A 14158-nucleotide genomic window follows, 5' to 3' on the forward strand; every position below is an offset into this window, starting at 1 on the left:
GGCCAGAGCCCACGTCTCTGGACTCTGGGGTCAGGGCCCGAAGGCAGAATCCGGGGGCCTGTGAGCAAACTCTTAACTCCCCGATGCTGGCGGAACGTGACTTACGCAGCCGCCTCCACAGGCTTCGGGACAGCGAAGATGCCGGGAAGGGGCACTTGCCTCCGCCGCGCAGGCGACCTCGGGCTCCCTCCGCCGCCAGGCAGGAGCAAAGGGGCGGGGAAGAAAAGACCGGGTGGGCACTCACAGGAGCACAGCGGAGGAGGGCCAGGCTGAAGGCCAGGCCTCCTTCAGGGTGACCCCGCCCCGGCTTGGACCGCTCACAGAAACCTCGGCCCCAGGTGACCCCTTCCCTGCCCACCCCTAGGGGTGCGTATCAGTGCCAAGCTCCGCCTTCTAGCTCTCAGAATCAACCGCGACCCCAGGAAGCTACGAGCTAGGGACTGCACCGCCTCCCTCCCCCCGCCCCATCTCCACTCCCAGGCACGCGCCTCCTTGGCTTCTACTAAGCCGCAGCTGCGCACACCTCCTCTCTTAGTTTATTTCTCTCCGCCCACCTCCAGGCCCATCATCTCGCTGCAGCGCCGGCGCGGAAGCTAAGCACGCCGGGAAGGGGGCGGAGGGTGGGTGGAGAGGAAGGCGGAACAGTACAAACAACCACAAACCTTTTCTAGTCGCGCCTCTCCTTCCAGACTCTGCGCAGGCGCAGGGTGTGGAGTCTCCCAGTCCCACGGCCCGCCCCCGCCGCCATATTTAAAGGGCGGCAAGTGCGGAGGGTCGGTCCGCAGTGTGCGTGCGTGGGAGCGGAGCGCGCAGCGAAGTCGGGGAGCACCCGGATGTGGCGCTCCTCTCCCTCCGCCCCCCCCGCATTTCCCCTCCCTCTCCTCCCCCCCAGAGGCCCAGGCCCCACAGGCAGCGGCGGGAGGTTGAGGTAGCTGCGGCGGCTTCAGTGCTTGTGCGGTGAGGAAGGCCAAGCGGACCACGGGCCAGGCCTCGGCCCCGGCCGGCCGTGGCCATGAGCGGCTCGTCGGGCACCCCGTACCTGGGCAGTAAGATCAGCCTCATCTCCAAGGCACAGATCCGTTACGAGGGCATCCTCTACACCATCGACACGGACAACTCTACCGTGGCCCTCGCCAAAGGTACCGGACTCAGCGGGCCCCAGACCTCCTCCCGCCCCCAGTCCGCCCCGGCCCGCGCTGGCTCTCGCCTCAGCCTGGCCCGCGCCGTTCCCCTTCCCCTCCCCCGCTCGGATCCCGGCCAGCGCCCCCTCCCCCAGCCCCGCCGCCGGGCCCATCCCGCTCCAGGCTGCCGCCGCAACAGCTGACCCGCATTCACCCCGGCACCGACCTTCTGGGGCCAAGACTCGACCCCTCCCGTTACCGGCGCCTCCCCCTTCACTCTCCTAGAGCCGCAGTTCTTCTAGCTCTTCTCCCCGCTCTCCACCCCAGACCCTGCCTTTATGCGCCCCCGGGGCACCACCTTTACTTAACCCCAAACCTTTTCTCTAGAGTCCGGAAGCCTTCCTTTCTGGCTCCTCTGAAGACCCCCCCCCCAATCTCTCGTGTGCCTCCCATCTCCTTCCATTGGGAGGTTGGGATTTAGTTCTCGGCCCCAGCTGTCTGCTGCACCTTCAGGGCGAGGACAGACAGCCTTCCATTCCCCTTCCCCAGCTCTCACTAGGTTCTTTGGTTTCCCCTTTCCTCCCCTTAGGCCCCAGATGTCTGCCTTTTCCTAGCCTTAGACCCAAGTGAACTCGATCTGTATCCTTCCGTCCTAGGAGAACTACAGCCCCTCAGCTGTGTTCCATGGCTTGTAATCGCCCCTGCTGCACCCTCTTAACCACTCTCCCACACACATAGATCTGCTTCCTGAGGCTCTCCTCAAGAGCTCGCCTGCAGTGGGATTCCACCCTTTCTCCCTCTCACACAAGTACACATGCCAGCATAAAAGATTTGCTGATCTTCCACATGGGGCTTTCCTCTTCCCATCCCTTGGGGATATCTCCTTACCGTCTTCCAGCAGGCCCCTGTGGCTCTGTGCCCAAAAGAGAAAGTTGTGTTAGCTGGAAGAATGTCTCTGTGCCCTAATCTTGTTGGCTTTCCTAGCGAGCCCTCTTATAAGCCCCTTTGGTTTGGACCAAAAGTGTCTTGGGGGAGCTGGCTGACACCAGACCTTCCCTTTGCCCTCCTTGGCTTCCCTCTCCCTCCTCCCAACCCACTTACACTTCTACTTAATTTGTGGATTTCCCTGCCCTGCAGCTTTACGCCGGCACACATACACAATGGTCTATACTTCCCTTGCTAGATCTCTGTCCTCCTAAGCCCGGACGATACCTAGGGAGGTTGGGTAGGGTAGGAGGGGTGGATGGAGGTGCTAACCCTCGCTTCAGCTTTGGCATTATTTCTTTTAAGTATGCCCGTCCTCCTGACCCCCCTCCACACACACACTCACACTCGCACACTCTTCAGTTGTTTCTTGTCTACCTTTTGTAGCGCTGTGTCTCCCAGAACAATGGAGGTGCTTAGTGGGATGGTATGAAAGAAGCTTTTATATAGCTCTTTAGATTATGTATGTATTTATATGTGTGTATGTATGTGTATATATATATATATATAAATAGAGGCCATCTCATTCTGTTCTAATGATGGAGAGGGAGAGGTGCAGTTACTCCCATTTTGCGGACTTAGAAACTGAGAGAGGTTGCGACTTGCCCTGGGTTACACAGCTAGTGTGAGGCAGGTGTACACTAGAACTTGAAGAACCTACTCTTGGGAATGGGGGTGGGGCATTTGGAGGGCTAGATTGTTATAGGCTTCTGGAACCAATTAAAGTGCTTAGACAGTGAGACTGCGCAAATTCCAGGTTTTAAGATGCAAAGGTAGGAGGCTGCTTGCCTTTGAATGGGACTCTACTATTTGTTTCACATTTATGAACTGCCCTCTTGAGTGTAAAACACTTATCTTCCTAATGTCTTCTCCTTTCTGCTTCAACCCCCCTCCCAATCTGTAAGCTAAAGTTGTGGTTTCTTCTCCCTGTCTTTATTAATATAAGCCCTACCAATCTGACTTGGACCCCTAAAAAAGACATCAGTTTAGGTAAGATTTATAGTGAAAGGACTCCCTTTGTGGCTGTTGCTGTGGTATGTTTTTTATGTTGTATAAAGATAAAGGCAAAAAAATGGCTCTTTTGTGGAGTCTACTCTCCACTGAAGGAGGTTTAAGTGACAGATGTGTAGGATGGGTAGTAATCTGACTAGATTGTAGAGTTGGTAATTAGTTTACAATTTGCTTAGTACCTTGTGGACATCCTGATTGTATTGTGGAATTGGCAAAAAAGGATCAATCAGTCAAACTTGGTTTCTTAGTGGAAGTGACGGATCTGCAGGATGCAGTTAATAAGACCTGTTATAATCTATATTGCTGTGTGCATGCTTGAATATTTGTTAAATGATTGAAGACATTCCAGTTTCATTTTTTAAAAAATGTATATTTAGACATCCTAAGTGTATGTGCATACACTTACTTATGCTCCCAGCTCTTAGAATATAATGTCTGAATCTTGTAAAGAGAAAAACTGAAATAGAGCAATCATGTTGTACCAGATCAATCTCTGGAACATATAGGATCCTTGAAGCCCTTAATTTGTAGAAGGGGACTGATTCTTAGTTCCTGGCCCAGTGAGAACCTGTTTATTAGTTGGATTGTGAAATGATCAAGTATTGCCTCAGGTGATGCCAGTTATAGGTGCCTAAAGTATCCCATTTGTTCTGGATTCATTCATTTGAGAGGTAAATTAACTTTTGGCTCAGATTCTGGATGCATTTTAAATATTCATTTCTACTGTCACAAGATGTTAAATGGCATTGAAATTGTTGGGGAAAGCTCTCCAAACTAACTGGCACTTCTCTTTTGAAGGAAGCTGGCTGGCTTCTCAGAGTAGAGTACTAAGACTTACTCTTTTCCTTTTTACAATGATTGTTGAGTAACAAAGACAGAAATCTTTATTCCCAGTAGGCCTAGCTCCCTAACATTCTGTAGAACTCTGCAGTTCTTCTTTTCACCGAACCTCTCAAACTTTGCCTACTATCAAATAAACTACAAATAGGTGCTGTATCCCTTTTGAAAAGATATTATATATTAAAAAGAACTCAAGGGGTTTGTGTATAATAATAGTTATTGTTTATATAGGGCTTTAAAGGTTTACAAAGTGCTTTACATACATTATCTCCTTTTTATCCTCACCACAACCCTTCAGGTTAGGTGCTATTATCCTTGTTTTCCTGTTGAGGAAATTGAACAAGAGTTAGTGACTTGCTTATGGTCATACAGCTAGTAACTGACTGGGGCAGAATTTGAACCCAGGGTCTCTGGACTCCAAATCCAGCTTTTTAGCCTCTGCTACTCATATGCTTTTCCCTCAAGAAACCTATGAGATAATAAGGAGTTAAAATAGGTCAGGCTTCAGTTAATCAGTCTAATATCCTAACCCTTCTTCTTTCAATTCCTAAGTGAGGTCCTTTGGTACAGAAGACCGCCCTACTGACAGACCTGCTCCTCCAAGAGAGGAAATTTATGAGTACATCATTTTCCGGGGAAGTGATATCAAAGATATTACTGTATGTGAACCTCCAAAAGCTCAACACACACTCCCTCAGGATCCTGCTATTGTCCAAGTAAGTGTGTTACCCAAGTTAATACTTTTCTTTGGTTTTAATAAGTTCAGGATAAATATACATTTTTTGCTGTTCCATTTTGCTTAAGCATTAACATGATGAGCAGACTTAAGTGAGAAGTGGTAAGGAAGTTTCGGGGGGAGTTTTTTTTGGTCCTCTTTAAGTTTGCTGACTTGCAGAAGGCTTGATGGTTTAGACCTGGTCTCTTAACTTGGACGTCCTAGGAAGAGAAACTAGATACCAAAACTTGTATGAATCTTAGCCAGTTAAAGTCATTTTTAGATGCTAAAATTGATGTAGTTTATATATGGCTAGCAGGCAGATGGCTTTATGGGGTATACTGTATGAAGTCAATGAGTTATCTTCTGTTTGTCCAGCAGTGTTTTTGAGCTTTAAGGAACAGCTACCTAAATTGGTATAATATTGAATTTGAATTTTTTTTAAAACTTTCTCACTGTGCTCCTAGTGAAATGGGTCTCTTTATACTATCCTCTTGACCTCCCCCTACAATATTTTGTTCACAAGTGTGTGATGGATGGAGGTGGAACAGAAGGGAAATTATATGGAATGACTAATTACCAATTTCAGTAACAGTTTATACCTATAGTTGGCCAGCCATAAGTGATACTTAAATTAGCTTCTTTTCAGGAATGTAGGATAGATTTTTTTCCCTTTCTAAACAAATTCTGTGTGTTTTCAGTTATTGTCTAGACTCTGAAAATGAATCTTGCATATTAGTGGGGTAACTGTTCCATTCTTAACATATTGTTTTGTTGTTTAGTCTTCCCTGGGCTCTGCCTCTACATCATCCTTCCAACCACATGTGCCTTACAGCCCCTTTAGAGGTATGCCACCCTACAACCAGCTTGCTGCCAGCTCATTACTTAGCCAGCAGTATGCAGCTTCCTTAGGTTTAGGTGAGTGAAAATTCTATACTTTGTTAAGCTCGACCCATACAATATTTTTATTATGGTTGGATGCCAGCAGCTAGGAAGCAAAAATAAATAGATTCAAATTATCTTCAGAGTACAGTTAGCATTTGTATTTTTGTGACCTTTTTCCATTTATCTTTCTAAAAAGATGACCAGATTACAAAGTACATTTACATAGTAATAAATGTGTATAATGTAATCTCTCTTTTAAACATCAGTGTAAAGTGAGTTATTCCAGATTTTAGGAAATTAATAACATGAACTGTTAGTATTTCCCAGGTGGGGATTCTGCTTTAATGTTGTAGTGAAACTCATCATTAACTGCTGGATGCTTATTACTAAAATTTTAAACATTCTGTTTAGTAAACCATGCCCCTGTTATCATTTCAGTTTGAGCCATGGAAGGATTTCCTAAGCCATTTAAGTGCAACTTTTAAGCCATGTTGAATTTTTCCAGAATTCAAGATCGATAAAGTCTTACATAATAGCATGAATGAGTCTTTAGTGACTTCCATGCTATCACTTTTTTTTTGTTTGCATAACTTTTCAAATGAATTCAGAATTCTTAGTTAGACAACCTAATCATGATTACTCACTGGTGTCATAATAATTTCTGATGGCAGGTGCAGCTAGGTGGCACAGTGGATAGAGCACCAGCCCTGGAGCCAGGAGGACCTGAGTTCAAATCCAGCCTCAGACACATAATACTAGCTGTGTGACTCTGGGCAAGTCACTTAAACCCAATTGCCTCACTAAAAAAAAAATAATAATAATGTCTGATGGCAGGGAGCAGTATAAGATTAAGTACAAGACTAGTCCTGTAGGTTACTTTCTATTAAAATTTCCGTTTGTCTTGATGACTGTTTTCTAATGTGACAGGTTACATTCCCACCCTGGCTTGCTGCTTTTCTTAAATATTTGTATTAGCAACCTGGCATGCAAGGGTTACTTGGATCTCTTTCCAAGCTTGCTTTATGTTAGATTAGTATCTCATTACTTATTTGTATGCTTTCTCTTTTTGCTCTTTTCTCCCTTATCTTATTTTAGAGAAGTTGGTAAGCCCTCCAGCCTCAGCCGCTGCTTCAAGCCCTAGTTCTTCTCCATCTCCACAGCCTGTTTCAGAGCTTGACATGTCCTCAGAGCCACATCAGCTCTCTTCTAAGGGTAACAGCAGTTTTGGAGAACTGCATCTGTCTTGCAAAGCCTGCTAAGAGCAAGGGGGTAAAACTAATAGAACAGAATGACAGTAGCTGTAGTAAATACTCTTGTCAGACTAGTGGTGTGCTTAACTTTGTTTGACAGAGCATATAGCCTTTTTATTGTTATCTTTTTAATAAAAGTACTGGAGATGAGAAGGAACCAACAGCACTCTCTTCATTCTTTTTATACAATGTTGCCTTTCCATTAATCACTTCCATTGTATCAGTAGAAATGACTGATGAACATGAACTAGAAAAGTCAAGTTAGAAGAAAGTTTCTGGTTTTGATTGGACATTAAACAGTGTCTGGATTGGGGAGACATGTATCTAGATTGGGGACAATTCTAAAATCGGTAAATTAGAATTAGTAAGCTGCATTCACATACTGCTATATATGATCATTGTGAAATATGACTTTTCTGGCCTGTATATTGAGACTTATGAACCACAGGAGTGAAGCTAGAATTCGAAATGGGTCTCAAAGTCCTAAGAGATAGGAGAATAATGTCTTGAAGTGGATCAGAACATGTGTTGTGACGCTCAGCTTGTCTTAACGATAATGTAAATCTTCTACTTTTCATTCAGAGTTGGGATTTTATCCTACTTCTTAATCTACTTGAAACACTAAAATTTACCTTGACAATTCTGTAGTATATGTTAAACATAGATTCAAGGTCCTTGAGTTTTGAATGGATTTTTAAATGTGAAATAATAACAATAGTTTGCATTATGTCATGCAACTACTGTCAGTCTGTCTTACTTTGCATGTTTTGAGTTTGAATGTGGCATTGAGGCCCAGTGTATTCTGGTTATAGAAGTAGTATAGCACATCTGCATTTTAAAACTATTCTATAGTTTCATATTCTTAAGATTAAAACCACTTTTGCTCATAGAAAGATGTGAATTTTTTAAAAAATGAAGCCTGTCTGATGTCCTACCTAATTATATCGTACATGTGAACAGACTTAAACGGTTAAACTTTCTTGAGAGATTCTAGAGGAGTTAGCATGAAAGGGCAAAATAATGGACCAGAAAAACTTGTAAATGAGTTAAAATCCCATTATAGTAAATACAGTTAGAGAATTATTTAAGGTTGTAGTATCTAGACTTGGAAGGGAACCTTACATCTCCTAATTCTAGCATCTGAGACCTTGAAAGGAACCTTGGATCTGATATAATCCCTTCATTTTATAGATCAGGAAACTAAAGAGTAAATGACTTGGTTGAGGTCACACTGGTAATAAACAGCAGGTCTAGAATTCTTCTGTTTAAGAGAGCTGTCTTCTAGTCCATCTGGCATTTTCCTTATTTGTTTATAGTGAATTTTCTAGTCCCTGTCCCCTGTAACAAAAACCTGTTGTTTTGCCCTGTAGGAGAGGGAGAAAAGGTTAATTTTTGGCCAAAACCACACAAAAAAATTTAGTTTTAAGCTAGACTCACACTCCCGCCTGAAAAATTCCAACTTCCATCTAACCTCCCAAACCACCCCATCAGAACACCAAGGTCCAAGAATTTGGAGGAAGCAAGTAGGGGGAGTAGGGGGAAGGCTGATGTTATATGTCCAAACACGGAAGAGAAGTGTCTTTCCTTTTCATACTTACTTGCTTTGGAGAGATGAAGCTTAAGTTTTTTTACCTCCAAGTGCTTTGGCCTGGAAATGTCTACTAGCAAATCTACTCATGAGAATATTCTACTATGGAAGGCAGAATTGAATAGTGTTAATTGAGTTTTTCATAATTGTATTTTACTTACATTAAGGGAAACTTTGGGGATACAAGATACATTTTAAGACTGTCCCTCCTCCTTGGTCTGGAGACCTTCAGGCAAAACTAACATTCTCCTAAAATAACTTCTGAAATGACTGAACACTTGTGTTTTCTGTCAAGCTATAGATTGGAACAACTGTTCTGTGCAGTGTTCCCCAGGATAAAAATAACCCTTTGTAGGCTGGTTTTACCAAAATTTCAATATTGCAGATTACTTAATATCATAGAAATATATCATGTTTTTTAATGACTGGGAATCTGCATTCCAAAGTTGGGATTAGCCTTGAAGCTAACTGGATGTTTCAATGAGCTATGACTACAGACCTGGCATCTGCATACCTTTAGGAGGGGACCTCCTTCAGTGAATGAGTTTTGCCTCTGTAGGTGGCTCACTTCTACTTCTGATGTGCCAGCCATAAGGGAAAGTGCATCATGTTTTCTTTTTCCTTTGATTTTAAGCCCTGTTTTCTTCTTTTAATTCAGGAGCTGGTTTTCCATCCATCCCTGTGCGTAAGAGTCCAATGGTGGAGCAGGCAGTCCAGACTGGTTCTGTTGATAATCTGAATGCCAAAAAACTACTACCCACCAAGACTCCCATAGGGATTCAACGCAGTGGTCGCCAGGTCCAACCAAACAGCAAAACAAGTGGTATTTGAAACATTTCCTCCCACCTTTTTGCTTGATTATCAGAGTGATTGGGGAGGGGAAGAGGGGGGATTGAGGAAGAGAGGATATCTGTGGCTTTTTACAAAGTATTTGCTCAAAGCAGGTACCATACTTAGCACCTTTCATTGTAAACTTATAGGTCTCTGACCTCAGAATATCTTTCCTCTGATATTCTCTTTTATGCCTTAGACATAGTTCAACCAGTACCTGTGCAAAATCAAGGGCAAGTGAATGATGAAAACAGAAGACCTCAAAGGAGAAGATCAGGTAATTTAGTTTTGGAGTAAAATGAATAACTACAGTTGAAAATGTATAGATCTTTAAAAATCTTAAGTCAGCAGTACTTAAGTTCCCAGTTACCTGCTGTTGTATCATGGGGTGTGTGCATTTGGATAAAATCTGATGTCTCTAGAATGGAGATTCCTTTTTGAAGGCCTTCAGAGATCTGGCTATTGTCCAGAGGTATTCCTCTGTGGAAGCTTGTTAACTTGTTCTACTCCTGGTTTTTCTGTCCCTATAGGGAACAGGCGAACAAGGAACCGTTCCAGAGGGCAGAACCGTCCAACAAATGTTAAGGAAAACACTATTAAGTTTGAAGGTGACTTTGATTTTGAGAGTGCAAATGCTCAGTTCAACAGAGAAGAACTTGACAAGGAATTTAAGAAGAAACTCAATTTTAAAGGTCTGACTTAGCTGTGTTTGATTCTCTATGGGAACATGTTTATAATACCTCAAGTGTAGTTGGCACTTTGTTCAGGTATTTGAAAGGCTGTCATTTGGAAGGGACTGATAAAATGTGTTACAATAGAGAGTAAAAAGAATGAGTAGATCTTATCAGAGAGGCAGATTTAAGTTTTATAAAGATTTCTAACAATTGGTATTACCCAATAGTAAAATGGGCTGTATGCCTTAATATATAGTCAGACCTTTAATATGCTGATTTCCTTTTACTGGAGATGTTTTGCTTATAGTAGGCATTTAGTTGATGTTTGAAGCAGATCTCTCCTTATTTTGTAATACTGTGATTTGGCTTAGCACTAGGTATAAAAATTGTGGTACCTGTAAATTCTAAGAACCTCTTCTGTTGGCTGTTAAACTTTAAAATGAAACAAGTTCCTGCTGACCCTGATTTCCTAATTTGGTCAATATTTAAATAGCCAGATTGGGATATATGTTGACTTTGGGGGTGGGGGGTGGGGAGAGACAGTAAGGGAGTCATATCTCTAATTGCAATGAAATGTAGCAAAGCACAATAAACAGTCATGCTGATTAACATTGCATGGTGGTATATGGTAAACATTGGTTCTGGATGCAATATGTGCTTGTAGGCAGACTGCGCCAGCCTAATTCAGGAACTGAGGAAATTGATTCTTGATCATGTTTCTATGCTAGGTTGAATTGTACTTTCCTTTTAGTTGGCTTGTTAACACAGTTTATGTTCTTCCCTATCTATATTCCTAGATGACAAAACAGAGAAAGAAGAGAAGGGAGATCCAGCAGTTGTAACTCAGAACAATGACAGCACCACAGAGGAAGACCTCCTGGGACCTAACTGCTATTATGACAAATCCAAGTCATTCTTTGACAATATATCTTCTGAACTAAAGTCCAGGTAAACGTGTGAATGTAAGGAAAGAAAAGGATTCTTTGCTGGCTACTTCTTGAAGACTTATGTGCTTTTTAACTTGGATAAATACTTTGAAGACTGAAACTTGAAACAAATCAAATCCCACTACAATTAACATTTCTATACAATAGATGTGTAAGTACTAGATAATGAACACTTAATTTGAGGAATTACAATAAAGCAGATTCTGGCCCAGTTTTTAAAAATTGAGCAACCTTAAGTTTGTCCTAGAGTTTGCCCATGTTCATACCACTAGCATTTCTCGTTTGTCCCCTTAATCTTTGTTCATCTGTCAGCTGTTAAGGGTAGGGTGGCACTTGGATAAAGAGTCCATCTACTCTGAACTGGCATTCATTTGCTGTATGGCTTTTGGCTTAGTCTAGCTCTCATTTAGCATAGGATTTAGAATCACATGCTTATATACATATGATGTTACAGGTCCTGAAGGGACCTTAGAGATCCTCTGACCCCCCCTCATTTTACAAATTAGAAGTGTCTTGTTTCAGGATCACAGCCTTGGATAGTAGAACTCAACCCAGTTTTCTCCATTTCTAGTGGGATTTTTTTCCATTATACTACACTACTGCTTAACCACTGTACTAAAGTTTAGTACCATGTTTTACACTCTTCCTTTCCTATCTTTCTCTACACCGCCCTCCACTCATTCCCCAACATAGTCATCTTTTTTAAGTATGTTTCCCGGATAGAACATAGTTCCTTGAGCAACTAGTGCCTTTTTGTTGTTTTTGTATCCCTGTTGTCTGGCACATAATGGGCATGAATAATGCTTGACTTAGGTATTGAATTTGGGATCAAGCCTAGAGACTGCCTGGCAAGATTTACCCCAAAAAAGTATTATTGCTTTACTGGGATACGTAGGATAGTCAGGGTACTAGATGTGCTGGGAAATAACACAGAACTGTTTATTCCCCAGACAGACTATTTTAATAGAAAAATCATCAAATAATTCAGCAAATATCTACCAAGTACATACTATGTGCAAGCTGTTCTTCTAGTCAGGTGGGATATAAAAATCCAATCCAGAACCTTTATTTTATAAACGTGGAAATCGTGGTCCCCAAGACGTTAGATCTAATCACAATTAAGCAGTCACCCCCTTTTTTCCCCAGCATTTTATCATTAGACAACAGCAATTACATAGGAATGCAGATATTTTTCTCCTAATTCTTTGAGTAATTTAGTCTTATGTGTGTTAAATAAACCTGATTCTGGCTCAGTTCTAGGCGTACAACATGGGCTGAAGAAAGGAAGCTCAACACAGAGACCTTTGGAGTGTCGGGAAGATTTCTTCGAGGCCGTAGCTTCAGGGGTGGTTTTAGAGGTGGAAGAGGCACTGGAACAGCCCGGCGCAACCAAACTTCCCATAGAGCTGGTACTGGGAGAGTTTGAGTGTAACTATTTGTAAGTATGGAGGAATGGCTATTTCTTGCCTAAATATAAATTGGTCTGTTGGGAGAGATTTGTGAAAAATTGAGAATAGACTAGAAGCTTCCTCAAAAGGCATTCAACAGCAGTGTGTTAAATTTGGTTTATTTCTTTGTCCAAGAAGAGGAAAAATTTTAGGCAAGGAATTCATTTACCTGTAATTTGGAGTGAAGAGAAATTTTTTTTGGACTTGTGATTTCAGTGGTGTAGGAAATTTATTGATATAGAAACTCCATCTTTATGAAGATTGGTGACTCATTTGTCACTGAAAGTTTGAAGTGCATCAAGTGTAAGTTACTTAGAAATTTGCCCTGGTTACAGCTGGTCTGTGTCAAAGGCAGTACTTCTTAATGAAAGAGTAATTTTAATCCTCCATTCACTACACCATATGATAATGTCCTACTTATTTTGCTAGGTGAGCCTCTGTTTCAGAAATATCCAAATCTAGAAGGCAGTCCAGGGGAAGATATAGCTGTTTTCCTCATGGAGCACGAATACCCAATCTTGGTCACTATCTTTTCTCTTGCAGGCTAAGTGGCACAAAGGTGATGCTGTGTATATAAGAAAACATTGAAAATGCTGCACTTAATGTGGGGAGAAAATGGGTCATTTTGTTTACTACTTTTTGGAAAATCCCACAGTACTACTGCTTATAGTTTGAACTTCTATTGAACTTGGACTTGGTCTGAGTAAAAACCACTTGTTTTTTGGAAGTGTTCATGGGTAACCTCTTTTGAGGTGTCTTGGTCTCTTTCTCCCCTTCCCCCTCCCCTATTTTTTTCTTAAAAACAGCCTGATTTTAAACTTTTCTTCTGGTATTTTGCAGAAGGGTTTCTGTATTCTTTTGTGAGGGTTTAACTAAATCTTCTACTTTTTTTTTTTTGAGACAATAGCTTTGACTTTTTAAAAGTAGAACCAAATCTCATTAAAAACAAGCCACTTACATTTTTAGTAACCAAACTGACCCTTTGGTGCTGCTGGTCTGTCACTCCCACTTCTAAGAAGCAACATGTTTCAGTAACTCTTGGGTGTCTGGAGACCTGGATGCCCAGTACTAAATGGGGTTTATGAGTATTTGGGTTGGTTTAGGGGTGGGTTGGGAGGGAGTATAGGGGTTGTAACAAGAATCATGTATAAACAAACCACGGAGTACCCAGGGTAGGTGTCAGCCAGAACCCAGAGATGAGTTGTCAGAAGAGGAAGAGTTAAAGGAGACTTCGAAGAGGGCCTGTGAATATTCAAAGCTGAGGGGCCAGGGTAGACTATCATCCCTGTGGGAACTGATGGGGGATATAAAACTCAGGGCCAGCCTCCCTAGAAAACCTCTTCATCAGCCCTCCTTGTTGCTGCCAACCAGGCTGTGGTACATGCTGCTTACCAGTCACGTGTTGGATTTTGGCATAACGCTCTTGAATGCTGTTCTCATCCACTTAGGAATAGGGGGAAAGGGAAGGGTGGAGAAAAGAGCAACCTGCTATTCAGTGAAGTTGAGTTGGCAAAGGGCATGTTTCCTCCAATTTGTAAATAGTTCCATTGGTTTTTTGTTTGTTTTAAAGGTGGGGTGGAGGGAGGGTGGGGAATATAAATTTGTTGCATGAGTAAATGGGTTACATCTTTAGTATAGGCATGTGCCCCTCTCTGGTTGACAGGGCATTTTGTTGAAACAAGCACCTTGGTAAATGAAAACTCCCTTAAAATAGCTACAAAGGTTTTAGTTATGCATTGACTAAGTTACTGTAAAAGCTTGGGTTTATTTTTGTAGGAGTTAATTGCTAAGAATTAGAAACATAGCAATGGGGCTGCTCTGTTGGGAGTATTGTAAATTATAAATAAAACATGCAAATGTTTAA

General features: G+C 42.3%; 1 protein-coding gene across 2 annotated transcripts; it reads left to right on the top strand.

The window, feature by feature from the left end:
* The first annotated feature begins 744 nt into the window (after positions 1 to 744).
* On the top strand, positions 745 to 14158 carry LSM14B (LSM family member 14B). Of its 2 annotated transcripts, XM_020981501.2 has the most exons (10): positions 745 to 1139; positions 4509 to 4672; positions 5454 to 5589; positions 6652 to 6768; positions 9053 to 9217; positions 9425 to 9502; positions 9756 to 9917; positions 10697 to 10847; positions 12101 to 12284; positions 12838 to 14158. In XM_020981501.2, the coding sequence occupies exons 1-9, from the start codon at positions 1013 to 1015 to the stop codon at positions 12270 to 12272; spliced, it is 1272 nt and encodes a 423-aa protein (XP_020837160.1). In that variant the 5' UTR covers positions 745 to 1012; the 3' UTR covers positions 12273 to 12284; positions 12838 to 14158. The 2 variants fall into 2 exon arrangements, with proteins under 2 accessions (XP_020837160.1, XP_020837161.1); XM_020981502.2 differs by lacking the exon at positions 6652 to 6768.

The sequence above is a fragment of the Phascolarctos cinereus genome, unplaced genomic scaffold (assembly GCF_003287225.1).
Source record: "Phascolarctos cinereus isolate Bilbo 61053 unplaced genomic scaffold, phaCin_HiC Scaffold_2;HRSCAF=192, whole genome shotgun sequence".
NCBI lineage: Eukaryota > Metazoa > Chordata > Mammalia > Diprotodontia > Phascolarctidae > Phascolarctos > Phascolarctos cinereus.